Genomic DNA, 26,978 nt, shown 5'->3' with positions numbered 1-26,978 from the left:
GAATGTAAATTAAAATGTAGTGCTTGTGCTGACGTGTGTTGCTGTCTTAGGTTATCCTGGTGACTGTGCAGTTAGCTATATGGGAGTAGGGAGCAGACATGATTAATGGGGAGTCACAGATGAACCACACTGGCCAGTGTATTTTTTTTTTTTTTTTGTATTTGATTGTCCACCATCGATACAGTGGTCCTTATTAAAAAAACTATCTGATTTTAGTTTATTGCTCGAGTGTCTAAACCAGGGGTGTCCAAACTTTTTTCGCTGAGGGCCACATACATAAAAATATCGGAGGGGCTGGGCCACTTACTAGAAATTAGGTATATAACCTTAACTTTAGTGTATTAAAGTTAGAAAAATCACTTAAAAGTGGTCAAATGTGTTATACTGTTGAATATAATTAAAGACAAAACTGCCTTCATCACAGTTTTCCATAAATGGATCTTTATTGATTTATTCAGAAAAAGCTTTGGTAGCTCATTCTCAGAACAGCAGCCTCAGATTTCTTCTTAGACAGAAGATTTACAGCACAGAGAAAAAAAACAATAAAGGGGAAAATGGGACGGGTACATTTCAAGTTTGTTATTTAAGTTATTAGGCTTAGCAACACATCTATTAACGTTCGTTTGAAACTGTTATCAACATTAACAGACTACACTGGACTTAATAACAGGAGTGCATATAATTTTAGTAAATTATTCTGGTGAGTATCAGCTGCGCTGGGTATGTAAATCGGGCCATCCAGCTGCGGTGCTGATCGCCACTCGTGGCAAAAATCTGGACAAATGTCACTTGATCAAGGAGCAAATCTGCATCAGATGAGATCAGCTGACTCTGCGTGTGCGTGCGCTGTGCACAGCGGTGTGTACTCTGTGTGTTAACAAGAAAAACGCATATAAGAAAGTGGTGCGCAAAAGCAGGGTAGTGACAGAATTGGTGCGCATTATTGATATTTGAAGCATGTGTACCTGCACATTAACACACGGGTACTGTGGAATACATTTTTTTACTCACCTAAAGTGCTCGTGCTCTCGTCCACTCCCCGCAAAGAAATTAGCAGCTGTGCGGTGTCTGTGGCATCGGTGCTCTAATCGCATGCGATGGAGTAAAAATCAAAAGCACAGCTTTATCAGCCATTTACAGTTTAATGTTGGCTGACGAGTCTTCAATGTGTCGCACAACTGTATTTCTGGACATGCTGACGTTGTTGAAGTCCTGCACTTTTTCCGGGCACATTATTTCGGTGACTTTAACGAGGCCGTGTTTTATGAGGTCTCCATCTGAAAAAGGCTTGCCATGTCTTGCGATGAGTTGGGCGACCTCATAGCTGGCTATTGGAGCCTTTTCCTGGACAATTTGAGCACGAAAAAAAATACTGTTGCTGACCTCGCAGGAGAGCTAGCATTTGCTTTACCGTAATTTCTGCTCTCGCTCAGCACCAGTGTAGGATGCATAGGCCTGATGTTTGGTTTCATAATGACGTCGTACATTATACTCTTTCATAACTGCCACAATTTCAGTGCAGATCAAACAGATACACTTCCCCTTGAATTCTTTGAAGAAATATTCACTCTCCCACCTTGTCTGAAATTTTCTGCATTCACTTTCTACCTTTCGCTTCTTTGGTTCTGCCATGTTTAATAACTTCGGGGTAAATTTCTTCTGTGATTGTCCTTTTTGGTGGAGCAACTGCCTTGATCAACAGCAGCTCCCACTGGTGTTAAAACTAAGAAGTGCAATACACTCAAGCAAAAGTTGAAGTGCGGGCCATATTCTATTCTATTTATAAAATTACTTGCGGGCCGGCGGGCCGGACTTTGGACACGCCTGGTCTAAACACATAATATTGCTAATACATAATAAATAATGCGTTTTTTCATTAAAACAACTGAATGAACAAATATTGCTGGCTCTGGCGTTATCACAATATCAGTTTAGTAAACTTGTTTTCTGCAGGAGGCTCAGGTTACACTACACTTGTGGTTGGCTTTCTATTTGATTTATTCAAAGCAGTTAAGACAATATAAAGTCAAACTACAAAATCATTTACAATCACATCAAACAAAGTTCCAGGATTCAGTGCCATATGATATATTTTTTTCTATGTGGAGGAGATGGAGGCAACCGCCAAGACATTAAGTATTATTTTTGAGAAGCGTGGTGCGTTGAAACTTAGCTGTTTTGAAAACAGATGCAACAAATGAGGGGTGGAGCCCATTGAGGAAACTGAGGGATGCTCCTATGGTAGTGACAAGCCAACTACATGGCTAACACCAAATACTAATATGATCATTTGATTCTAACACCAGGCTATAAGGCACATCCTGTACAAGTGTGATGGATTCTGATGTGCTAAAAACACACGATTCACTACAAGTTATGCCCCAACACATTTCCAGCCTTATCTTGAAGTCTTGGCATCTCTTCAAAGAAAGGTCTTAAACCAGTGTTTTGTTGGCTGTGAGCTGTAGAAAGACATTAGTTTCTGTTCGGGACTGAGGTTTGATATGACAGGATCATTCCAACAAAAACACAGTGATGCATAATTACATGGTAATTAAATACTATAACCCATTTCTGTCAATACAATGCCCAAAATTTTACACACAACATGATTATTATGCTTGAAGCTATCGGCTGTAAAGTACTAATCACGTCCATAAATGAATCAGGACATTCAGCATAGTGTAAATCATGATTTAAAGTTAATTCATCACTCTGCCACCAAAGCAAAGTTATCAAACTGGGCCAGTTCAAATGAGCGTGTTCCTATGGCAGCCCAGCCAGCCTTTGGGGTCAGTACCACAGCATTCTTCCACAGAGGGTATCCATTCAGTGACCCTGATGCATACTGTCCCTACAGTAAAGAGAAAAACATCTTTACATTTTCAAATCCATGTAACAAGATACAATGTAACTTTTCATAGGTTAATTCGTAAATTAATGTGGCTGTTGACAAGACAGGCATATTGCTGAAATGTTTAGTTACAGTGTGTCAACACAATAACCTACATCAGAAAGGACTGTTCCTGCACAGCTACCAACAAACAGGACTGATTACTGCCCCCAGTTAATTGTGTCGTCAAGGTTATAATCCCTCACTTTTATTTTGCCTTCATATATGATCTGTTTACCTTGCCTTTTTTCAGTACAACCTCAAGTGTGACTTCTGTTATTTCTTGATTTTGACATACTGTATTAACACACCTACAAATCTACAAATCGCCTAAAAAAAACCCTCCACATAAAATCCAAGTAGGAAAAAGGCAGTTTGTTTTGCTTTGTCTTGCTAATACATCATCTTAAATCTCTCATGTGATTAAGATGCTGACTAAAGATACTATTAATAATGAGAGTAGCTAATCTGAGTTGATCTAATCTCCAAGTCCTAACATGGTTTATTGGATTAAAAACTCCTTTAATCATCATAACAGTGGAAGAAGTGAGAGTATAAAGAAACATTAGAAATAGTAAAAAGTGTCTACTTACTTTTACAGTGAGTGACAAGGTGTACCACCTATGTACCTCAGTACCAGACTGTCCCTCTGCGAGTACAGTCTCGCCAACTGTTGACAAAAGAACAGTGATGAGAGGCACAGCAACAACAAACTGTCCAACTATGGAAATTATGGAGAAACTGTCTACGAAATAAAAGACTACAAGTGATGATTTTGGTTTTCAGTTTGGAGTTAAGTGTGATGAACCAATTCAATTCTATTTTATTTATACAGTGCCAAATCCTAACAGCAGTGTCCTCAAGGAGCTTTGTCAATACTGTCAGTACTCTTGGTGCAGGATTTTGGATCATCTGAAGGCTTTTCAGGGAGTTTTTAGGACATCCTGATAATAACAAATTACAGTAGTCCAGCCTAAAAGTAATACATGCATGAACCTGTATTTCAGCGTCACTCTGAGACATGATATTTCTCATTTTAAAGATATTGCACAAATGGAAGAAAGTAGTCCTACATATTTGTTTAATATGCACACAGAAGGACATACCCTGGTCAGAAACAACTACAAGATTCCACACAGTGTTACTGGAGGCCAAGGTAATGCCAATCAGAGTAAGCCTCTGGTTAGATACCATATTTCTAAGATTTTTGTGGCCGACTATAACAACCTCAGTTTTATCTGAATTCGGAAGCAGGAAATTAGAGGTCATCCAACTCTTTATGTCTTTTAGACATTCCGGCAGTTTAACTATATTGGCGTGTCATCTGGCTTCATGGAAAGACAAAGCAGGGTATCATCTCTATAGTACTGAAAATGTATGATATGCCCTCTAATGACACCTCCTAAAGGAAGCAAGTATAATGTACATAAAATTAGCCCAAGCATAGAGCCCTGTGGAACTCCATAATTAACCTTAGTGTTTGAAGAAGACTCCTTAACAGGAAAAAAATTGGAGTCTATTAGATGACAAACCACTGCAGTGCAGTCAGTCATGGAGCTACTCCAGCGCTCCATTAATAAACAGCTAACAATGCACCCGGACTGCGCTGTGATCGTGGCAGGAGATTTTAACCATGCAAACCTGAAATCTGTCCTGCCTGGATTCTTTAAAAACGTGAGCTTTCCGACAAGCGAAAACAACACACTTGACCAGGTCTACACCAACATCCCAGATGCTTACAAAGCCACCCCACTGCCTCATCTTGGACTCTCAGACCATCTCTCTCTGTCCCTGATCCCTGCTTATAAACCTCTAATTCAAAGACAAAAACCATCTGTAAAAACAGTACGAGTGTAGACTGTGGAAGCCACCACGGCCCCACAAGACTGTTTTGATAACATGAATTGGAGTGTATTTGCAGAAGGATCAGACTTGGAGGGCCACACATCTGCTGTACTCTCATTCATCATCTTCTGTAATGAGAGTGTAACAACAATAAAGACTGTTAAAGTGTTCCCGAACCAGAAGCCATGGCTCAACAGTGAGGTGCGAGCCCTACTAAGAGCATGGGACAGTGCCTTCAGATCAGGAGACCAACAAAGAGGCACGCCAATCTCTGCTTAAAGTAGGGCTGTGCGATATGACCAAAATCTCATATCCCGATATAAGACATCTATTGTCCCGATAACGATATAAATCACAAAAATGTAACATTTTCTGTAAATTCTGTGAATCTCGGGCAGCTCGACTTGCGTGAAGTGTTTCCAGCTGGGCGTCGTGGACCTGGAGTCGAGTGTTTTAACCGATGCATGAAACTATACATTTTTAGACGTAAGTTGTAACGGCCGCCGTTTTCTTTGTGAGTATTTATTACACAGCGTGCTGTGGGGAAAAGCCTGTTCTAACGTTTGAGTCTAAGGTTTATTTTTTAGCACCTGACGGCTCTTTTTGGCTTTTCATCCGTAAATACTGTGCATCTTTCACGTGATTCAGTTTATTTTGAAAAGTCTCAACAGGATCTTGAGCTTTATTGTGAAAGGCTTACGTGGAAAATAAACAAGCGGACACGCGGTGGTTTTACCGTCGTTGTTGCTAACGACAACGCATAAAAACAGGCGCTTGTCCGTCTGTAGTGTGGTTATCTTAAATATAAGAGAAAGAGAGAACTTTAAGAAATCAATATAGCCACTACAGTGACCATCAAAACAATGAAAAAATATTGCTGTAAACAGTTTATTTTGCGACACCACGAAGCAAACGATAGCGTAAAATGATTTTTACGCTTTTTAAATAAAATGTATTATTATCATTTTTAATAAAATCAATCCTCTGTAGATGATCAGTTACTTGTTTTAGAACTGTTCTTTCAAAAATTTGAGAAAGAGTTGACAAATCTAATATTTATGTTAGGCCATTTTTCAAAAGGTTGAAGACTGGCCTAGAACTAGCTAAGACAGCAGGATCAAGTAATAGCTTTGTAATTAATTGTTTAACTAGTGGAACATTAAAACCCTGTGGTACACAGCCCATTAATAAAGACAGATTGATCATTTTTTAAGACATCTTTGAGCACTCTTATATAAGGTTGGAGCAGATACAGATTGTACTGACCAAGATCATTGGTAACTTTGTAGGTGCCATCAGCAAACACCCAGAAGAAGACTCCTTTAGCACTGCGGATTGACTGTCCCCCTTTATCCACTCTGGCTGCTATGAACACACCACCAGCATTCATCTTCTCCAAGAAGACGTCACATGTCACTGTCAGGTTCTGCCTGTATAAAATAACAATGTAACAGGGTGGAGAAAATATATATATATATTTTGTGTGTGTGTGTGTGTGTGTGTGTGTGTCTGCCTGCCTCCTGAGCCACAGACACCCCATGGATTACTTTAGTTGGGTTAGTGATAGTAGTGACTAACCCAACTAAAGTAATCATAGTAGTCACAGGTCTACTCACCAGTAATAGTCTCCGATGACACTAATGGTCTGATCAGCATCCGTTGCCCATGTGATGGGCCTTTCTGTCAGAACCTGTCTTAAGGTGAAAACGTGAGGTCCAGGATCAGTCAGGTTAATGTAGTACTCAAACACTCCTGTCTGATCAGCAAAGTATGGAGCTTCTGAAAAAGGTGGGCTCCCTATACATACACAGAAGCAGATTTAAAATAAAGGTCACTTTTTCTGTCATTTTAATGGACGTTAAAAATTCGGTGAGATTTGGGGTCATGCACATGGTTAACTTACGAACATCAAAGTCATCCTTGTACACTTTAGGGAAGCGAGCTGAGGGAGGTGGGTCGGGATAGCTGCCTTTGCTTCCTGTGCTAACAGTGGTCAGTGTGTAAACCTCGTCTTCAGCCAGATTCAGGGTAAACGAGCCATCTACAAGCTAATGTCATATAAAGACAGTGTTACAGTTGACAAACTGGTGCCCACATATCACTGAGGTGCATCTTTCTTCAGAGTGTAAACAATACCTTCAGTGGTTTTAGTTTCTCAAAAAAGGAAGGCTTGTTCGTCTTAAAGTCAAACTGTGACCGCCACACTTGGAGCTCTTTAATGGATGCCTAAGAAGAAATAAATAATCTTGAACATCAGAGATGTACAAGTCAGAAACTCTCAGCAGATTCAAGAAGATAACATGAACTTACAAAAGACCCCTTTAGCCAGAAAGTTGCATTTTGGGATGTTACATTAAAGGGAGGTAGTGGAGGTCTTATGCACACTGAATGATTGTGAGTCTATAAAGGAAACAAAAAGCTTTGTTAAAAGGAGCATTCCAAACATTAGAAAGCAGAGTTGGATGTGGCTGATAGTGCTCATATGTTTGAGCTATATATTTATATGTATTTGAGCTACACACATACACACACACAAAAAAAACCCCAAAAAAACATTGTCTACAGAGTCGGCTAAAATGGTTTTACTACTAATAATAATGATACATTTTATTTCAGGGCGTCTTTCTAAAACCCAAGGTCACCTTAGAAAGAGAAAAAGATATCAATAAAACAGTGGATTAAAATAGTTTAAAATAAATTAGAATACAAAAAACAACAACAAATAAACAAGATTTGACAGCAAAAAAGATCTGAATTAAAGCCAGTAAACCAGTTTAAACAAGTAGTTTTTGAGCTGTGACTTAAATAAGGGAAGGGAATCTATAGTTCTTATCTCTGCAGGAAGTGAGTTCCAGAGCCGAGGAGCCAAGAGACTGAAAGCTCTGTTCCGCATAGTGATAAGATGATAAGACTCTCTGCTTGTATTTGGCATGACTTGTAATGAACAAAAGTAGAGGCCAACTTTAAGCCAATAGTACATCTTCATTGAGTTCTTGATGAAGGCTCTTAGGGTCCTGTTGTCAGTCATGTTGTACATTTCTAGCCACTCCAGGATCCATGTGTGAGGCATTGAGTTGGCATTGTCTTTCTTATAGTCAACCCAGGTGGTGCACAAGTTGGTCAGTCTGGTCTTACGGTCTACAGACTGCTCCATCTACCAGGAACTGATGTTTTGCCCCCTCTGATGTTTATGTCAATTTCTTTGGTTCCCTGCTCATGTTCAGCCATGTGCCTGTTCATCTTAGCCGCTGTGAGATCTGACAAGAGCTTCCGTGTGTTGTTGAGGCCTGTTATTGGCCAGTAGTTGGATGAGACCAGTCCCTTCTGGGGATCCTTACTGGATCCTGTTCAGGGAGGCTCATGGTGTCAGCTCTTAGATCCACTAACCACTAAGCATTGTAGTTATCTGTTGCGTCCTTTTCCCATATGTTCTTCCAGTGTTTCTGTCTCCAACCTGGGTGGGGCTATTCTGATATTATTATTTCAGTGCTACTGAGTACACCAGACTGAAAGCGAATTACTAAAAAGTATGTTAATATTTAAAAATATGAAAACTAAATTAAATTAAATTGACATGTTCGGTACTTATTTTACCAGCTCTGTGTGTGTGTGTGTGTGTGTGTGTGTGTGTGTGTGTGTGTGTGTGTGTGTGTGTGTGTGTGTGTGTGTGTGTGTGTGTAACTAACTTACCATTGTTTCTATGACAACAGTGAGATTTCCCTTCCCATCAGTCAAAGCAATATAGCTTCCACCTTGTGCCAGATGTCCAACAGTCTGCAGGTAGGTCCATCCTGGCTGGGTGAACTGTGTGGTGTGGGCTGCAAGGAAAACATTTGAAAACAAAGGGTTACAAAACAATCGCTCAGCCAGACCCAACAACTGTCAAACTAATTCACTTCTAAAAAAAATCAGATTGCTCTCATGCCAAAACTTTCACCAACCCATCAAATCTGTCTCACAAGTGAGATGTCTTCTAATGACATGCAGTCTACCCCATCAGTATGCAACATACAGTCAACACTAAAAATGTAGTGACATAATGAATTATATTTACTCAGAACCTAAGGGTTAGTGTCATGATTTCTGGATTTAAAAGTACACTGCCGACCTTTATGATCCACGATAAATAAGTAACAGAACACCCTCTAATAACTTTGCTATTATGAGAAATGTTATGTTGATCTGAAACACATTTTCAAACTATCTGTCTCTGTATGCAGACCCGTGATCCAAATTGGAGACTCGACCACATAATTGCCACTCCAGGGCTCCTCAGCTGTCATGAGCCCGTCCCTGCCGAATGGGAGATCCTCATAATAGCTGGCCACCAGATTCCAGGAGATGGTGCTGGAGGAAGGATCACAGTCATTAACCACATTGTTCGACATTAAGGCTTAACAGTCTGTCCAAAGCATGTATTCACCAAGTTTACACTTTATTCTAACTAAAAATAAACTTACCATCAAACTGATTAAAATTCAACAAATTTAATATACATTCTGTGAAATGCTTAATATTTTGCTAGCATGTACTGCTTGTTTTTTAACTTACGCAGTCATTTGTCCATTGACATAGTTCTGGTTGAGGATACGAGCCCAACAACCTCCTCCCACCTCATTGTTAAAGGTGCTGTAGTCCTCTGACGACCACAGCTTCTTCTGTGTCTTCAGGGCCTCTGTTATTGTGGTGGTACCCGGGTAGTGAGCCCTGATCACCACATACAAAAGTCAAGTCAAGTCAAAATTTATTTCTATAGCACATTTGAAAGACTAGTGTACATCAAAGTGCTTCACAATAAAACCGCAATGCGGGCAGAACAAGGAACAAGTAGAACAGTTACAATTAAAATTACATTGCATGGTGTAGTGCAGGCCAAATGAAAGTCAAACTAATTTGCTTCAAAAGCTAAGTTGAACAGGTGTGTTTTAAGCATGATTTGAATGGCTGAGTTGATTCCGATTTACGGATATCAACTGGGAGATTATTTCAGAGTCTAGGGGCGGCAATGTCAAAGGCACGGTCACCTCTGGTTTTTAAACAAGACCTTGGTTGCATTACGAGCAGGAGGATCTTAGTGCTCTCTTTGGGTTGTACAGATCAAGGAGATCAGTTAGGTAGCTAGGGGCCAGGTTATTTAGAATTTTAAAAGTGAGCAGAAGGATTTTGAAATCCATGCGATATTTGACGGGAAGCCAGTGTAAGTTAGCGAGGGTAGGGGTGATGTGCTCATGCCTTCTAGTGCCAGTTAAGAGGCGTGCTGCCACATTTTGGACTAATTGCAGGAGCTGAAGGAGGGAGAGTTGGAGCTCCAAGTAAAGAGAGTTGCAATAGTCCAATCTGGACATACAAAAGGTCAATCTTGGTGATCACAGTTCAGATTTCTGTATTCAAGCTGTTTCCATACAGCAAAAAAACAAAACAAAACAAAAGTAGCTAGGAGCCAGCTTTAGCCTTAAGGAGTTAAGGCTGAGTATCAAACAGTCACAGATTGTAAAGCCTGTATTTTATAGCTTGTGAAGCAAACAGTTATGTTTATTACTTCTGTTCCTTGAAGGAGAGGAACGAGGTACAACACATAAGTATGGGATATCATGCCTCACGTGTCCTGTCTGAGGAAACCTTTATTCACGCCTTTAAGGCAGATGACCCGTGATGACATATGTTAAAGTGAATTGTTAAATGTTGTCATTTTTATGCTTACCATCTCTACACTGTTTCAACTCTGTGATGAAAAGAATTCCTTTGTCCCCCTCCCCAGCCTCTCGAGGTTCTGGGAGGGCTGTAGTGTTTTATCACAAGCACATCCTTGTGAAGGTTTGTTTGAAGGATGTTGTTAGAAACAGTTGGAAGTCACGCACACAGAGAGACACACATTCTCACACACTCACTCAAACACACACACACACACAACACACATTCTCACATGCATACAGATGTTTACACATACACACACATAGTGCGTTGTCTTAGAACCATTTGGGGGGTTTACGGTGGGAGGTGCTTTGCTGTGATGTGTATTGTGTGAACTGTTTTCCCAATAAAAGGCAGCAAGCGGAGGCCGTCGTTGAGGTCATTTTGCGGTCTGAGACACCGGCTGGGGCCTCCCTTGCTAGCAAGTAAAAGATGTTTGTCTTGTTTTTGTCGTTAACGAGAATAAGTTTCTGAACCAGCGGGGCTTGTGGAAACACAGACCCAACAACATGCGTATAGCGTTGCCTGCACATATAACCGCTGTCATCACAGACATCCCTTAGCTCGATAGCCGCTCTTCACAAGGCAAACTGCTCAGTGGGACAACCTTGTGTTGGAAGATATATACACGCCCTGCAGAGCAGCCACTGAACTGGAATCGGACCACCACCACCTTAGTGTGCGATAGACCCAGCAGAAAGGACAGTATGAGCCACCGAAGGGGCTGTAACGTCGAACCAATAAAACCGCACAAAAGTGTGTGGTGATGCCCAACTAGCTGCTGCACAAATATCAGCTATAGGCACCCCAAAAGAGCCCATGAAGTTGCCATCCCCCTGGTGGAACTCTACCTCTGGCTGGACTAGCAAAACAGATGAACAGCTGGTTACATAAACGCATATTCTGAGTATGCTCAATGTAGGTACGTAGCGCACACACAGGACAAAGAGAATGTAGCCCTCTATGCTCCTCAGATGCAAAAGGAGGGGAGCAAAAGCTCAGCAACTCAAACTCCATTGAGCTATAAGATGCAGGCATGATCTTGGGAAAATAGGCACCATTTGAACGCAATACACAGACATATGTATGTGCACAGAAGGTCACCCACTCGCTTTGCCGAAGCCAAAGCGAGAAGTAATGCATCTTATATGAGAGAAATTTCATATCCAAAGTCTCAATGTGTTCAAACTGTGGGCCACAAAGGGCCTCCAGCACCAAAGATAAGACCCAAGCAGGGACACTGGGCCTAAGCATGGGTCTCAGCCGGTGAACCCCTTTCAGAAAACGTAAGGCAAGGGCATGTGCACCTGGTGTCACCCCGTCAAAGCCAATATGACAAGCAGATATAGCTGCTAAATAAACCGTAATTGTTGAAAATGAAAGGCCCTTATCTCGGCAAAAAGATCTACTTGTGCCTTGCCTAACAGATCCCAAATCTGAGCCACTATCAAAGGGTGCAACCTCCATTCCCTCACCAGAGGACCCCCCGCTAGAGAGAAGGTCTGGCCCCAGGTTCAGGTGACCCAGAACATGGATGGACAGAAAATGAACACTGCACCATAACAGCAGAGCGAGACAGCTTCAACAGTTGAGAAGAGCGTGTTCCTCCATGCCTGTTTATGTAAGAGACCACTGTTGAATTGTCCATCCTGACTAGGACATGTTGGCCCTCCACGACTGAAATGTTTGAGAGCTAAGAACACTGCTAAAAGCTCTAAGTGGTTGATGTGCAGCTCGCGCCGGGCTGGGGACCAGATCCCTCTCACTGATGCACCGCACGGCGCTCCCTACCACCATTGGGAAGCATCTGTGGACACCACCTAGCGAAACAACACCCTCCCAGTCCAAGAGCCCTGATGCAACAGCCCGGGATTCCTCCAGGGACGGAGAGCAAGCATGCCTCCTCCCGAGGTGACACGATGCCCACAGGCAATAAGAGAGAGTCCAGCACTGAAACACTCATCTTTAAAAGTCCAAGTGGCACTACGGCGATCATAGATGCCATCATGCCCAACTGTTACATCCTGTGAGGCTGTGGGAGTGTGTGGGCGTGGTGTTGTCTTCTCCCTCTCCTCCTCCTTCTTTCTTGCCCCTCCCCTTGTCTCTCTCTGCCCCTGCCTTCTCCTTTAGGACACACCTGCTGCTCATCTGCCCTCGTTTATCACCAATTGCCCTCCAGAGGTGATATAAGCTGGAGGAGAGCAGTGTGGATGTGGGAGAGGCTTCTGGTGGATATCCTCTGTGTTGGTCAGTGTGTGATACTGGTCTATAGGGATGGGTACCGGTATCCGGTGCCATAATGGCACCGGTTCTGACATAAACGGTAGTAACCAGACCGAAAAGCAGTGCACATTTCGGTGCTTTATTTCGGTGCTTTTTTTTTTTTCTTGAGATGTCATACACTTTGGATTCTAGCCAATCATTTTACCTTTACAAGGATAATAGGCGGGTCCAGGTATGTACGTTCTTTTAGAGCAGAGCTACAGATTAAAAATGCCCAAGTCCAAGCGGTCAAAAGTCTGGCTGTACTTCACAGCAAAAGATGCAAACTCAGCAGCCTGCAACAAGTGCTTTAAGCCCCATGCCCCCGGTACAGCGAGCAAAAAGGAGGAGATCACGTTTAATCGGTTATAACACGGGGTGAGAAATATAAGTCCAGACATGTGTGGTATCCACAGAAACCTCTGAATCTCAGCTAAAATGTCATATAAACCATTTCTACAACCACCAAACTCAACGAAAACAAGCCATGATTAAACGAGCAGTTATGTAAATGCGCACAAGTCCGCTAAACAAACAAGGCGAACCAGAAATTCTCCAGACTTCATGTAACCGGCTAAAGAAAAGCTGGTTATCTTCCAGAGCTATCACCAATTCCAAACACCAAGTTTCACCACACTCTGACCAAAATTCACTGAATGAGCCGCAAAAGAAGACTACAAAAACACACAGCGGCGCAAATGCGCTAAGACAGAAATTGTCTTACCGTCCAGATTTCCTCCGTTATTTTCGCCGGTAGCCGGTAGCCATGTGATTATCAGCAGTTACCACGCCTACCTAGCCGCATCAGAGTCGTTTTCCGTCAACAACCTCCATTTTAGACCCACCTATAGACACGTGACTGGACAGACGTCACATGCAGTAAATTTGGGCCCACGTGGGTTTTGGCCTTGGAATGTCTGATTGATTGAATTAACGTGAACGTGGCATCGTTACTGTGACTCTATTGGCTCAAACAATTAAAAAGAGGTGTCAATCATGCAAATTGACCAAAAGAAACCAAAGTTACAGCCCCTCAGAGTTTAAAGGGCCAGAGACCAATTAAGCGCTCCATGGCAGAAAAGGCCCATTACCATGTAAATGTATGGTTAATTCTTCAAAAACGTATTTTTAAAAAAGCATTTTTAGGCATGTTAATAAAATTAATTAATGTCTGCTCTTAAATACCTAAAAAAAACCAACTGGCATGGTGTCCAATTGTGTGCCAGAATTGGACATTTTTGTACAACGTCTGGATATTCATGTATTGACAGCGCTGTAATTTTTCACTGTTTCACTTTAAAAACATAAATCTTTGCACAGATGATGTTTATATGTTGTTACGGTTCTTATCATTTTGCAGAAAAAAAGACTGCTAAAAATAAAAACATGAGAGGTTTTTGGACGAAGTTTGTGTTCTCCATTCTTTAAGCACCGGTTCGAGCACCGTTTAAGCACCGGCACCATTTCAAAAGTACCGATTTGGCACCGGTATCGGATAAAACCTAAACGATACCCATCCCTACTGGTCTAGGTGTGGAAAAGGCCTGCTGTGTGTGACCAGCCCCACCGTGCGTGGCTCTTTGTGAGTAGTTCTTAACTGAGCAGTGGTTTTCCCTAAGTGACGGCGGCCTCCATTATTTTGTTTGGCCTGCCTGGTTATTGTTAATAGCAGCGTTGCTGTCTTTTTCTGTTGAAGCCTTATAGTTGTTTTCTTTGTTGAAGTGGTCACCATCTCTTTGTGTTGACCTGTCTGATTTATCATTAAAGCAGCGGTGCTGTCTCTTTCTGTTGTTACTATTTATATGATTATTGAGTTAATTGATTATAATAAAGATTTATTTTGTGTTAAATACCTCTGCCTGGCGTTCTTTTCATTTCAACCCAGATCCAACTGTTACTGTCCCCCACCCTCTTCGCCTAGCTTTCATGTGGGGACGTAACACCAACAAACCTAATATCGTCTGGAAATGCAGTCTGCGTCCCAGCTGAAACTGAATGAGGCAGTGATGCTCCGACAAACGTGAGCGGCTGGAAAGCAAGCATATTTCTAAACCGAGGAAATAAATCTGCTGACTCAGGATTAGCGAGCTCTGAAAGTTCACCGAGAAACCCAGTGTGTGAATGTGTGACAAAACCAGTGACAGCTGAGTCTCCACCTGCTCTCTGGAGCAAGCTACGAGAGTTCAGTTGTCTAGGTAGGCTAAGATGCAGATGTCTCTCTCTCTGAGGGGTGCTAGCACCACCTCGGCACATTTCGCAAAGGTGCAAGGACGAGCAACAACCCAAAAGGCAGCACCAGGTATTTGTAGGCTACGCCCTCGAATGCAAACCTCAGAAACTGCCTGTAGTTCGGGTGTATAGCCATATGAAAATAAGCATCTGTTAGATCGATTGTTGCAAACCAATCTCCCGGACCAACTGCATTCAAGAGCTGTCTGAGTGTTAGCATCTTGAACTTGTACATTCGTAGATACATGTTCAAGACTCACAGGTTGTGGATGGGATGAAGCCCTCCCCCCTTTTTTTTTGAACAAACTAACGGCTGTATCAACCTTTTTCTGTCTCAGGCTGGGGGACCACTTGTATTGCTCTTTTCTGCAACAGCGCCTTTATTTTCTTCCTGATGCTTTGATGCTGACAGTCGTGTTTATGACTCTGCGGAAATGAGGGGGCTTGACCTGGAACTGCAACTAGTAACCCATAGCAACAGTTCGCAGCACACGATAGGGGGTGCAAGCATGCCAGTGAGGGAAGTGAGCAGCAAGCCGGCTGATCTGCAGCACCGTTGGCGGGGCGTTGTCGCCCCCCAGTGTGTCTGCAGGGGAATGCATCACCTGCCTGACCTGGCTCATTCTACCTGCAGGATGAGCTTTTGCGATTATTTGAGAATAAACACTCTTTGATTGCACAGCAATGAAAAACAGTGGGAACACTTGATGTAGTCACCTGAACATTTAACACACCTGATCAGGGAATTACAACCTGAGGCATTTTGTGTGCAGGGAGTTTGTGCTTGGGAGATAGTGTTAGGAAAGTGCAGCGCCTTCTGGAGCTGACAACCTGAACAGAACTTCAGCGGCACCTCTTGGGCAGCAACAGAGGGGTAAAAGCAGCGTCTCCCTGCCACCGGACCCCCTTCTCTACTCAGAACCACAGCTAGGAGGGCTGAGGCTTCCTCCTGGGCGTCGGGTCCCGCCGGGGGCCCAAGGGTTGTCCTTTGCTCCGGGCTGACTGGCGCGGAGCTCAGGCCGGAGGATGTGCTCCCGCTGGCGGCACACCCACTGCAGCAGTCGGCACCGGTCTTTTGCCAGTTGGCAGAGGAGCGGTGGCCCTGTGAGAGCTAGCTGCAGGTTTGGGTTTCGCCTGACATCTGGGGATGATGTCGTGCAAAGCTTCTGTCTGCTTCTTCCTCAGATTGAATCTAGCTTGAATGGCTTCAAGTGAATGTCCGAATAACCCAGCCGCAGACACTGGTTAGTCCAGATATACTGCCCTGTCCCTATCAGGGACGCCAGAGAAGGTCAGTCACAGGTGCCTCTGCGCTACTACTGTCGAAGCCATCCCTCTGCCCAGGGAGAGCGCTGCACAGCGGGATGCACGAAGGATGTAATCCGTGGCGACGCTGACCTCGTTAAGAAGAGGTGCCAGCGGGCTGTCATCAGGAACCAGCGATGGAGGCTAACACCAACAGGGGCAGTTAAGCTAAGTTCAAGTCAGCAGACAACAGACCTAACTAGCAGCAGATAGCTAGCCCAACTCAGCAGAGGTGTTCTCAGCGAGGGGAAGAGCGTAAGAACTGAGGGATGTCTGTGATGATAGTGGTTATATGTGCAGGCGGGGCTGTGTGCATGTCAACACAGGTCATCTGCCTTGAAGGCATGAATAAAGGTTTCTTCAGCCAGGATGTGCGAGGGCGAACTATCCCATACTTATGTGGTGTACTGAGTGAATTGACTGAAAGGGAACTGATTAGTTTACCAGAGGGGAAAAAAAAGAAAAACAGAAAAGCTGCATTATCCAATTTGAATAATACGGTTACAAAAATCATATATTTTTTAAAATTCCATTTAATCCTTGACTCCCTTCTCATTTTTTGTTATGGAAAGAAGAAAGTGTTCTTCTTTGTTGCTATCACATTTTTAAACTGTATTTGTTTACAATTTGAAAAATAAAGTTTGGAACAATCAAGCTATTGTTTGGTGTGTCACTGGATTTAATGTTGAAGAAATATTTTAAACCCGAGGATTCTAAGACAAGCTCTGAATCCTCTGCACTGCTGTCCCATTGATGCTGTGTAATGCTGTGCAACAAGCACAGCATTACACAGCTTCTATGTAATGCTGTGCATAGCATTAAATAGCTTCTATGATTTACTTACATAGCTTCTATGATTACATAGCTTCTATGATTTAAGCATGCAGCATTCCTAAGAAATGCTACATCTAAGAAACAAAATTGTTTCTTAGACATCTGGCTGCAGAGCTCCACTAACTGTGAGTTTAGAGAGCCTGAAATATTATCTAGATGAACCTGAACAGACAATCTGTGGAGTGGACAGAAGAGGAGGATGTAACAGGGTGTCATTAGTAGTCTAAGGCGCTTGGAAAGAAAAGAGTCTGGACATCTTTAGTAAGTAGCTCATTGGTCTGAACTAGTGTCTGATCATGCTGTGTAAATCTAAAGGATCTTATATTATATTACATTGCACACCAAGCTTGTAGCACACCTAGCTTGCAGCAGCTAAGTTTTTTATGCTTTGTGGTTATCTCTGTGCCGGTAACCACTGGATTAACTTTAGTTATGTCTGTTTTAGATCCATCAGTCTGGTCTCTGGGCCTGGACTTGCAGACCACAGGGAATAAGTGTTTAATAAGTTTATATATTTGTTTATTTTAAATCTTAAAAGTGTTCACAAAGGTACGAGCAAGAACAATATTAAAAAGCTGTTTCTGCTCTGTACTTAGATCCCTGGTTATTAGTAAAATTGCTGATCTGATGTGATTTGATGAACAGTGAACAAATGCTCTGATCAAATATTGATTATCAACTTTTTACAATTGTGGAATCCTAAATCCAGGATGCCATCCAGGCCAAGGTAATGTCATCCAGAGTAAGCATCTAGTTAGATACAATTTTTCTGATACTAGAAGCAAAAACAAATTAGAGGTCATCAAGGTCATTATGAGACATCTTTATGAGCTTCTTAAGACATTACTACAGTCTAACTAATTGGTGTGTGTGATCTGGCTCCATGGATAGATAAAGTTGGGTGTCATCTGCATAGCAGTGAAAATGTGTGCTATGCCTTCTAATGATACTGCCATAGGAATATCAGGTATAGTTTAAACAGAATTTGTCCGAGCACAGAACCCAGTGTAACTCCATAATTAAACTTAGTGTGTGAAAAGGACTCTCCATTTCCTGTCGTGTTCGGGTCAAATCTGCCCGATTTACAAATTTAAAAACTCCTATATATTATGTTTTACATCCGATTGCCTCAAGGCCTTATGACATCCTGCACACTATGCACTTGAACATATAAAAGTGATGAGCACCTCTTTCGTTGAATTTTGAGTGTTTTAATCAACTTTGTTACATCTGTGGTGTTCCCGGTCAGAAGTGACTGCCATAGAAAATGAATGGGAATCTCTCCCCCCTCCCCTTTGGCCTCTGACCCACTGAATGACAAAATGAAAGACCCACTTTACGACCTATTGAACCACCCACTGAATGACCACTGAACAACCCATTGACCCACCCACTAAACTGAATTTGGTGAAAAACGTTTCTTATGTTAATTTAAGAGCTGTTACGAAAGACCAGTCAATTGTGACCGGAACACTAAAGTAAAGGGGGTGGGAGTGCACACAACAGGAGGTTTAGATAGACATGATACAAACCACTGCAGTGCAGTACCTTTAATACCTACAGCATGTTTTAATTGCTCTGATAAAACAGTATCGAATGCTGCACTGTGCTTGTCCTGCACTCATCTTTGTGCAGGACAAGCACAGAGATGAGTCCACTGTCAGAGGCCATAAGAAGATCATTTGTAACCTTCACCAAAGCCGTTTCTGTGCTGTGATGAGCTCTGAAACCTGGATGAAATCCGTCTTAGAAGCTATTAAATGCTGCACTTTGTTTAAACGCAAAAGAACGAATAACAAACTACTCTGTGCTATAGTGCCATTAGAAAAACGCATGTTGTTTTTACTGCTAGTAGTTTACATAATAATAATAATAATAATAATCCATCCATCCATCCATCCATTCGCTTCCGCTTATCCTTTTCAGGGTCGCGGGGGGCGCTGGAGCCTATCCCAGCTGTCATGGGGCGAGAGGCGGGGTACACCCTGGACAGGTCGCCAGTCTGTCGCAGGGCCATAATAATAATCATGATAATAATAATAATAATAATAATAACAACTTTATTTATAAAGCGCTTTCAGACAAAGTGCTGTACAGCTATTTAAAAATTAAGAGCTAAATAAATAAAAGTGAAGCACAGCAATACAAGCTAGGGCTGGGCCATATCATACCGTTCATGGTAATAGGGCTTTGGAGTTGACGTCACGCCGCAGTGCATTGTGGGATCGCGGCGCCATGTCAGAAGGCCATAAATCAAAACAAACACACTGTGTTGGAAGCAGGACTGCCAGAAACATGCATAAAATCAGCGCAAAAGACAAAGGCTGTATCGCGAACGATTGTGCCCAGACGCCAAGAGACGGTTCATGGAAAAAAATAGCGTGCATTGGTAATGTGGACCCGTATGAAAAAAGGCAGTGGAGCGGAAACCCAGACGGCCTACCGCCGTTGTCCTATCCCGATATCTTCGCGTACCTTGTCTGTGGAGTCAGCGCATACACGGCGAATCATTTTCAGAATTATAAATTCCTGGAGGCGCACATCTAATTCACAAACGGTTGGGTACAAGATTTGGCCGTTTTTAAGCCTCCACGTTGTGAGTACGTTGACCATATGACCAAGATACAGCCAGAGGTTGCCAGCTGTGCGTTGCCATGTAAATAGTTTGCATTTCATGTGTATGTACTTGCTAAGTACATGTGAACAGATCTTGAATAAAAAAAATAAACATACTTTTCTTTTCTGTTTCATATTTCATATGCTGGTTTGCCTGCAATAATGCCAAATAATACGCTACTCCGTCAACATGACGTGGTTCTGCAGCATCACACATTAGGATGTTTTATCTAATTATCTATGACCTCAGCGCATTCAAAATAACACTAAAAGCCTATTAAGAGAGATATGAATTTATTTAGAACTCACCGGAAAGAAAATGCTGCGAGCAAACCAACAAAAAATTGGGGATGGCAGAGAACGCGATATCCGCTCGTCTGACCGCTGCAATCCAAGCCTGACGTCTTCATTTAGTAATATCGGATACATGATTGCCTCCAGGAGGGGAAACGATGAAAAGAGAGCCCATTTTCCAGGTTCTTGCCTTCCCTATCGTGTGCTCTAACGTTGCAACACAGCACGTACGAACCATAGCTGACACTTCCCTGTGCTTTCTTTGGCCTACTGTCATGGCGGGAGGGGGCGTGGCCCCGCTCCCGTGACATCACGCTCCAAAGCCCTATACCGGTATAATGTCGGGCAACGATAAGAAAACAAAATATCGCGATAGAATATGGGTAAAAGGTGCATGCGCAATGCCTTTGTTTTCATATGCACATGGCGGAAAAAGTATGGCGGAGAATGAGAAGGGTGAAAGCGGATCGTTGAATGAAACGGATGAACCAGAATTGGTTTGTAGAAATGCTGCAACTTCAGTGGTGTGGAACTGGTTTAGCTTTCGTCCGTCAGATACACAACAAAGCACTATTTTTGGTAGAGCATGCTAGCGGGCCGTCGTTATTACCGTGTTTTTTGGAAAATACGGCACACTTAAAATCAATCCTTTGATTTTTCTGAAAATCGACAGTGTCCCTTATAATCCCGTGTGCCTTATTCTGGTTGTGTTTACTGACCTCGAAACGATTTTATGTGGTACGTGTCAAATGTTTCAGTACGACTTTGCTAAGCTACGAAGCCGCACCGCTTAACGGATTGTCGGAACATTACGGCTATCGTAGGCAGGAGCCTCGCGGAGTGATACGTACTGTGCTTCAACATAATATTACGGTATTGTGTGTGTATAACCTCTTTTTAAGTTTTGTGGATATTATACATTCTTATGCTGAGGATATGTATAGGCCAATTTCCACTGGAAATGCCTTTTGGTTAAACTGTCAGCAAGAAATTTGCATTTGCACTGTTTTTTTGTTGGTTTTTTTGCACTAATAAAGTTGTGGAGTTGTAAAGTATTTTGTCTAGTGTCAATTATATCGTCAGTTATATCGTTAGCGCAAATTTTCAAATGTATATCGTGATAAATATTTTTGGTCATATCGCCCTGCTCTAATACAAGCTAATAATAATAATAATAATAATAATAATAATAATGGATTGCATTTATATAGCGCTTTTCGAGACCCTCAAAGCGCTTTACAATTCCACTATTCATTCACTCTCACATTCACACACTGGTGGAGGCAAGCTACAGTTGTAGCCACAGCTGCCCTGGGGCAGACTGACAGAAGCGAGGCTGCCATATCGTGTCATTGGCCCCTAATCTATGAAGCGCCTTAAGGCGACTTTTGTTGTGATTTGGCGCTATATAAATAAAACTGAATTGAATTGAATTAATAAAAGTTAAAAACGATAAAAATTAAAAAAAAACTAAAAGGCAAAGAATTAAGACATGTAGGATAGGGTGAACAAGTGGGTCTTCAACTTAGCTTTGAAAACCTCCATAGAGCATGCCTGCCTAATATCTTGAGGAAGGTTGTTCCACAAAAATGGGGCACGAAAAGAAAAAGCACGTTCCCCGATAGGTGCAAAAGATCAGAAGCCTTGTTGGTGGTTCATTTTTAAGCAGCAACCATCAGCTGGCTGAAGTTTTAGCTGCTGAGGTTAGAGAACATAGGCTACGTATACAAACTATGGACAGAGGAGGATCCTACCCTATCACGTCTACAGCTGTGCTCAGCTCAGGGTCCAGCAGCAGAGAGAAGGCAATGGGCTCCCACAGGTTGTCACTGGCTATGATCTTGACCCTCTCCAGACCACTCTTATCCAGAGTGTATCGCAGCAGCTGGTGCAGACAGTCACAGTCATAGAGGGAGATTGACAGCAGAGAAGACGGATTCACAGCTAGCACAATTCAGAATTTGTCTATACAATCTTTGCTGCTTCCATATAAAACTTTTATATACAGAACTAGTTTCTCAAGAAACTGGTGGCATTAAAGATGCTCTTGCAGAGACTTGATGCAATAGGAGGGATAAACTGCTGACTACAGTTAACATTTCAGTGATTCTGTCCATGTTTGGGACAATTTATTATAAGTCATCATTGAGGTTATGGCTCCCAGTCCTTCATATAATGTTTGATACATTTTGGTGCTCTCTGATGCTACAATGTTACTGTAAAGTCTTGAATCTTTCCTTTTTTTCTTTATATTACACCAGGAAACAGAACATAGATGCATTCACTCCAGCTGTCTCTTCACCAGGCCAGCTATCACAGTCATGTGTCCAGGAAAGGGAATTTGAGGGGGGCAGGGATTGAGGATGGTGATCAGCTTCATCTGCTTTTACAGTAACTCTTGATATTTGGTATGGTTACCTTTATTCCTTAACAAGCTACCTTTTGTTCTGTTCTGTCAAGATGATCCTACACTGCTTCAGTAATGTTAATGGGTCAGTCCATGACTGACAGTGTTTTACTATGTGTTTGTAGTGGGGTGTGGTGTGCGGGGCAGTGCAGATGCACCTGCATGGCATCCGCAGTCACGCCCACCGAGTTAAAACACGGGGAATTGGGGTTTGTTGGGTTTTTTTGTGGTGTGAAGCATGTATGGCTGACAGCCGAGAGCTGCAGTCGGAATCAATAAAATGGCTCAGAACTGTGATCTATGGACCCGCCATGTCTCATTCACACCACAGTGTTTTTCTGTCCAGGTGTGGTTTTACTACATTGACAGTGTGTTTGGGATTTTTGATATGCTTATAATAAAGTTGCTGCCAATCAGATTTGTCCCAGATGTTATTAAATGTGAAATAAAATATGAGCGTACTTTCCTGCATTCATAATTCCATCAGTTTTGACAATATCCTTGTCAAAATTGCAGCCCCAAACCATGCCAGAGTCTCCACTGTGTTTTACAGATGGCTGGAGTCACTGTACCTCTCTCCCGTCCTCCTCCATATATATACACTGATCGACCCTCTGTTCAAAGGTTGTTATTTACTGTGGATATAGATGACCTATATCACTACTCCTTTAAACAATTAAGTGCATTTGCGAGGTCAGATGCCAACATTGGATGAGAAGGCCTGCTCCAACTCATCCCAAAGGTTTTCTATCAGGTTGAGGTCTGGATTTTGCAGGCCAAGGTCTTCCTTGCGAAACTCACTCATCCATGTCTTTGTGGACCTTACTTTGTGCACTTCTGTGCTGTCATGTCAGAAGAGAAAAGGGCCATTCCCAAACTGTTCCCACAGAGATGGGAGCATGAAATTGTTCAAAATGTCTTATACTGAAGCATTAACTGTTTCTTTTCACTGGAAATAAGAGGCTGAACCCAACTCTTGAAAAACAACTTGTTGCCCTGGCGGCATCCTATCACGGTATCACACTGGAATTCACTGAGCTCCTGAGAGCGACCCATTCTTTTACAAATGTTTGTAGAAGCAGTCTGCATGCCTAGGTGCTTGATTTTATAAGTGTGTGGCACAACTGTAGTCATTTGTTTTTTCCTACAGTGGCACATCAACATGCTGTCACCCAGGAGAGACAGATGCAAATTAGACTCCAAATTCAATAAAAACATTTCTCAGCACTTATGATTACTTTCTGTATTGGGTCAATATTTATGTTTAAAAATTTTTTTTAATGCAGCTTTAAAACCACCTAAGAAATGTGGCAGATCTGAAAATATTTTACGGCAGCAACACACCTACACATGATTCAGCTCTGACTTTTACCTTTCAAGTCCAGCAGAATAACAGCCACAAACATTCAGCTGGGTACTTGTGGAAGAAGAGTGTGCTTTAACAGAGACACACCCAAACTCAGTGGACATTTCGGATTTACGCAATCAGTCGTTAAGCACCAAATAGCCTTCAAGTAAACTTATAGCACATGGTAAAAGTTCTGCTTTTACTGTGCCACCTGGTCCAATGATTTACGCAGTGGGAGCATTTCATTTCAAACTTCTTGAGACTCTGTACTTACCCAATCACATCAACAGAATTATTAAAATATGGGTCAAGGATCATAGAATTAGCGACGCTCCAATCGCCGTCTGCTGCGATGATGCCAACATCAGTTAGACCAACTTTATCCAGCATGTTCCGGAGCACCTTTGGCGACAAAGACATGCTCTCAGTGGAACTCAGCTAGAGCTTTAAAATCATCCCAAACACCGTCACACTGCATCTCTCAGTAGGACAACTCAATGTTAGTGGCTGTTTTTCTACTTCAATTTACACTGCAGGCTACTCGTTATGACAAAAGTACAGTGAAAGATTACAGTAAGTTATGTTTACCTTAATGTACTTGATGTCAAAGCTTCGCTCATTCCAGATCTAAATGGATGAAAGAGAATTTTAGTTTGCAAACAAACTTTTGCAGGCTCAATTTCCTGCTAAGGCAAATCCATCTATCCAGTATCACGTGGTAAAGCTTTGATTCAACAGGCTTTATAGCAAACTGAACACAGTATTTGCAAAATAATGAAAACAGCCTTTCTTTACCTCAACGGACAAAAATGACTTTTATATTCCAGGCAGGCCTTCAGTACTAAGCAACTAATAAATGTCATCTGTCACATTTTACAACAAAGTCAGGCTTTAATACGTTCCTACTTACCATGTTAAAGTCACACTTTAGTTGACAGAAACCCTTCATTTTCTAACAGGGCTACTTCCATGCAACAACAGTCGCACAGGATTAAGACAACATGAATAAATCAAAGCCATGTAAGTTACTGTAGAGAGCAATAAGTAACATTTAACATTAACAGAACTAGTTTTTTCCTCCCTGTGTTTGTGGGCTGGTTTTCACTTGGTCACATTGACCAGACTCACATCTGCTACTAGAGGTCCATCTTTGTTCCAATTCCTGGTTTATATTTGATGAAATACAGAAGTTGGTAACAGGACTTACATTAGAGAATTTACTGTCACTAGGTGGCTGCAAATAAGTTTCAAATCTAACTAATTTTAAACTGCTTAGTGTTTAGAAGTTTTGACCATTACTTCTTTTGGTTATTAAAATCCTGAGAATGCCAGAGATACTGAGAGATACTGCAAGCAGTCAGATGTTCAAACAGTTTAACCAGAGCTCAAAAATGACTGTGTGTGTTTGAAATGTAACAAAGAATTATAATTAATAGCTATATTAATTAATTATAATCCTGATATGAGAGGAAAGTTCAAAACAGGCCAAAAGCCACCAAGCTGCAAAGCATTCACTTTTTGAGGAAGCAGCCTTTGTAAGGACCACACAAGCAATAATCATCCCTACTTCAACACACAGATTTATATGCATAAATTTTGTGGGTTTGTGCAGAGCTGCATTCTAATCTGAGAAGTGGTATACACACCCCAACATACTGAATGTCTAGGTCATGGTACTGCTTGGCACCAAGGATCCAGTTCACCACATATGTTGCAGTGACATCCGGGTAGTCATAGGGCCAGTTCTTGCCACGGCCCACCCAACCGGGAAACGCCCAGGGCAAACCTATATGAAAACAAGCAGACACACAAGAAAAGACAATGATTCTTTTTGTGTTACATTTAATATAAATGTCACTATCTGGTCACATTTCCAATCACCCCCACCATCTATCCAACAAACTGAGCAGACTTGTTAAAGCTTTCAATAATATCAATATTATTATTGTATTATTTACATTCCATATAAAATAACTGCATGCACTGAATTGTAACTTTTATATCAAAACTACTTTATTCAAATTTAAAAAAAAAATAAAAAATACAACAAAATCTCTGGATAGAAGTAAATGGGTGGAAAGTTCTGGCAGAAATTCCACGAGGTTTGCCAGTAATACCAAATGTGTTCATCCCAAGAAAAGCAGGAGTGGTCATTTGTAACAACACATGTAGATTCTAAATCTCAGTTTCCTACTATGACATTTTCCCTCTGATGTCTACTGGTTTTGGTTTACTGCTGTCAAGTTATCAGACAGAAAAGGAAACAATGTTTCTTCTTACCTATGAGTGTGATATTTGGGTTCCTCTTCTTGGCCTCTTTCATAAGCCACCACTCGTAGCCTCTGTAGTAGTTCTCATCATTTTCATAGTGCATGTGAGACGGCTCTGTTCCATCTGATCAAGTCAGAGGTTCAGTAATACCAAAAAATGGAGAGAGTTTATTTTTGAAGTTATACTATGATCCAAAGTGTCTATCACGACCCCAGCACCAAAATATGTGGTGATTATAGCCAATATCCTATCCATACAGCAGATGTCACAAGTGTTTCCTTGTTAAGAAGGAATTTATGTCATTCTGCTGGACTTTAGCTGCGGGTTATAATGCATTTCAGACCTGGCAGCAGAGAATTTGAAATGTAACAAGTTACAAATTGGAAACTGTCAGGAATGTAGTTCGACTAAATGTACGTTACCAGTAGTTTGCGCATCTCCTCCGATCTCCACCTTCAGAATGTGCAAAGAAGCTCCAAAGTTTGGCTGAAAATAGGAACACAGAGCAGTGAGTTCCCGTGCTTAAAACTGAACTGTGTGAATGAGTTGCTTCTGCCGTACCTTAAACAGGAAGTCTAGTATCTGGCTGCGGTACGGCTCCGCATAACTCACCAGTAACCGAGACGTCGCCTACATTAAGGCACAAGTCGAAATGTTCTGTTAGTAAAATGATAAGCTAATCAGAGAAACAGAAACGTGCAGGCATGCATAGATCAGCTTGTTCCTGTGGAGGCAGTGTCGTACAAGGAAGTACTCTAGTAAAAGTACACTAAACTCACCCCTCCGCCGCTTAAACCTCCAATTCCATCAAAAACCCTTCCCAACCCCCCGTCATCGCTCAGGACATAATTCTGAGCAGAGCACAAATCCAAAGCCAGGAGGAGAACGGACACTAATAACGCCGACTCTCTGCAGTCCATCCTGAGCGCTAGCTGACAAGACGCTGTACGCGCGCACACATTCTCTATCACATGACAGCGCAG

General features: G+C 42.0%; 1 protein-coding gene across 2 annotated transcripts; it reads right to left on the bottom strand.

The window, feature by feature from the left end:
* Positions 1 to 499: 499 nt before the first annotated feature.
* LOC134645965 (galactocerebrosidase-like) lies at positions 500 to 26,978 on the bottom strand. Of its 2 annotated transcripts, none has more exons than XM_063499614.1 (17): positions 26,775 to 26,978; positions 26,557 to 26,625; positions 26,418 to 26,481; positions 26,005 to 26,118; positions 25,371 to 25,510; positions 24,313 to 24,351; positions 23,999 to 24,126; positions 9,290 to 9,445; positions 8,961 to 9,085; positions 8,429 to 8,556; positions 7,049 to 7,138; positions 6,875 to 6,964; positions 6,642 to 6,786; positions 6,355 to 6,535; positions 6,005 to 6,168; positions 3,487 to 3,563; positions 500 to 2,854 (listed from the first exon to the last, which is right to left on the bottom strand). In XM_063499614.1, exons 1-17 carry the CDS (start codon positions 26,913 to 26,915, stop codon positions 2,711 to 2,713), a joined length of 1,995 nt encoding a protein of 664 aa, XP_063355684.1. In that variant the 5' UTR covers positions 26,916 to 26,978; the 3' UTR covers positions 500 to 2,710. The 2 variants fall into 2 exon arrangements, with proteins under 2 accessions (XP_063355684.1, XP_063355683.1); XM_063499613.1 differs by lacking the exon at positions 23,999 to 24,126 and adding an exon at positions 21,724 to 21,854.

The sequence above is a fragment of the Pelmatolapia mariae genome, linkage group LG16_19 (genome assembly GCF_036321145.2).
Source record: "Pelmatolapia mariae isolate MD_Pm_ZW linkage group LG16_19, Pm_UMD_F_2, whole genome shotgun sequence".
In the NCBI taxonomy this organism is placed as follows: domain Eukaryota; kingdom Metazoa; phylum Chordata; class Actinopteri; order Cichliformes; family Cichlidae; genus Pelmatolapia; species Pelmatolapia mariae.
Note: the sequence above shows the minus strand (reverse complement) of the source record. Positions and strands in the feature narration are given on the sequence as shown.

Bases quoted from the DNA above. Each gene is read 5' to 3' on its own strand.
- LOC134645965 (XM_063499613.1), bottom strand. From the start codon at position 26,915: ATGGACTGCAGAGAGTCGGCGTTATTAGTGTCCGTTCTCCTCCTGGCT. The intron at 26,119-26,417 runs GTAACGTACATT...TGACTTGATCAG, and splicing joins AGGAGATGCGCAAACTACTG to ATGGAACAGAGCCGTCTCAC. The intron at 6,536-6,641 runs GTAAGTTAACCA...GTGTATGTATAG, and splicing joins CAAGGATGACTTTGATGTTC to GGAGCCCACCTTTTTCAGAA.